This window comes from Polistes dominula, unplaced genomic scaffold (assembly GCF_049000335.1).
Source record: "Polistes dominula isolate Pdom_NZ unplaced genomic scaffold, Pdom_raw_medaka contig_284, whole genome shotgun sequence".
In the NCBI taxonomy this organism is placed as follows: domain Eukaryota; kingdom Metazoa; phylum Arthropoda; class Insecta; order Hymenoptera; family Vespidae; genus Polistes; species Polistes dominula.
In genome coordinates this window covers 15,694-17,555 of record NW_028300922.1, presented here as the reverse complement: position 1 = coordinate 17,555, position 1,862 = coordinate 15,694, and the positions used below count along the sequence as shown (strand labels likewise).

At 38.9% G+C, this 1,862-nt stretch overlaps 1 protein-coding gene across 1 annotated transcript; it reads right to left on the bottom strand.

Annotated features, from left to right (window-relative positions):
- Positions 1–238: 238 nt before the first annotated feature.
- Positions 239–1,386, bottom strand: LOC149033040 (uncharacterized). Its single transcript, XM_089170911.1, has 2 exons — positions 438–1,386; positions 239–384 (listed from the first exon to the last, which is right to left on the bottom strand). Exons 1-2 carry the CDS (start codon positions 1,107–1,109, stop codon positions 379–381), a joined length of 678 nt encoding a protein of 225 aa, XP_089027037.1. The 5' UTR covers positions 1,110–1,386; the 3' UTR covers positions 239–378.
- Positions 1,387–1,862: the final 476 nt, after the last annotated feature.

Genomic DNA, 1,862 nt, shown 5'->3' with positions numbered 1-1,862 from the left:
TATAAATTGTCTACGTAAGCCTAGGTTTATGGAAAGTACTTTTTTACCATACGTATGAATGGTTGAACCGTTTGCAGCATATAGGTTATATTCGCTGTCTAATGTTCTCCTGTCACCAGATGTTTTTGGGATAACAGATATATCAGCGCCTGTGTCTATCAAAAATCTTATTCCGGATATTCTGTCTGGAATTATGAGGCGGCTTTGTCTCTGTGCACCATCTCCAATCGCCTCAATATTAGATGGTGTATCTAGTTTCCCTGTTTTCGCTGATCTGGGCCGGTCCAGTTACAAGGTTTACGACATCTCCATGACTTTTCGCCAAATTTTGCATGGAAATAGCATGGTCTATTCCTATTACGACTCCTAGATCTTGATCTATTCCTGGAATGATAAACTGGTCGATCATATTGTCTGCCATGATATTTACCTCCTACTAAGGTTTCCAGGTGGGCCATTTTTTCTGTGAGCTGTGCCATTTCGTCATGTAGTTTTCTATCTTGTGTTTCGTCTCCCGAGCTTTTGTCAACTATGGTTGCTACCTCATAATGCCCTGTTCTTTCTATTGTTTTATCGGCTAGGGTTGCTAGACGTTCGAGACCAACGTCTTCTACGACTGCTAGTACTTCCTGTATTCTCGTTGGCAATCTCTGTAACCATAGGGTTTGTAGGACTTGGGTACTTACATTGTCTCCTGCTAATAATTTCATTTCTCTTAGCAGAACTGAAGGTTTTTTGTTCTGTAGCTCCAAGCCTGTAAGGAGTTGTCGAAATTTTGATTCTTCCGACGCTGTTAAGCGTGTGATCAATGCCTCCTTTATTTCAGTATATGAATCGTTAGACGTGGTGGCAATTATGTCCGCCACAATTTTCAAGGTCGCAACATCCAAATGTCGGACAACTGCTGCGCTTTTTACGGCATCAGAGCGTACATTATAAGCTGCGAATTCACGCTCTAGCATCATGAACCATAGCGTTGGTTCGTCTCTCATGAAAGGAGCTAATTTAACGCTACGAAATTCGCTTGCCTGTATCTCGGGTCCTTTGTTCTCTGTTCGACTATCTGCGCCATTTTTTGCTGTACCGGTCTTTGTTCCCTGAATTTCCATTTTTTTCCTTTTTTTTTATATTCCCGGGTTTCGGCACCAATTATTTATGTGGGGAACAAGGTTAACGGAAAAGGTTGATCTGGAGATTTACGCGATAGTCGTCAATTAAAGTAACAAAAATATATAAATTTATTAACAAGATACAACTAAACTCTTGGACGCCATATATAGGACTAACTTACATTTCGACCGTTACGTTCAACTTGGGTTTAGTTAGTCTAGTACCCGCATAGGGAGGAAGGGCGCCAGTGTGCCGCGTCGATACACTAGACACGTATCGCCACACGCGCGCTGCTACAGCTGCGCGCTGTTGGCCGAGAAGGTGTCGACACTGCGCTGGTGCGAGACGCCACAGATCATTCGTAAGCGCGGACGTATAAAGAGAAACAATATAATAGAATATTGTTAATTATATTATTTTATATCATTTATATAAAGTGTAATAAATGTAGAATTGTAACGCTGTTACAATTATTATAATATAAAACCTACCGAACCTACTGCATATTTTCTCAATACAAGAGAAAATTTAACAGTTTTAATGACAAATGTTTCTTTGGTTAAGTTACTATTTGATGAGGAAAATATCGAGTGCAGCAGATGAGAAAAAAAAACAAAATGAAATGAAAAAATATAAAAGCTTTAAAATAGTTTAAAAATTATAAAATCTACTGATAGTTATAGGTTAAATGTTGTAAGCATTTTGTTAAACATTATGTCGCGTTTTTTCTTCTTCTCTCTTCTTCATTTTGA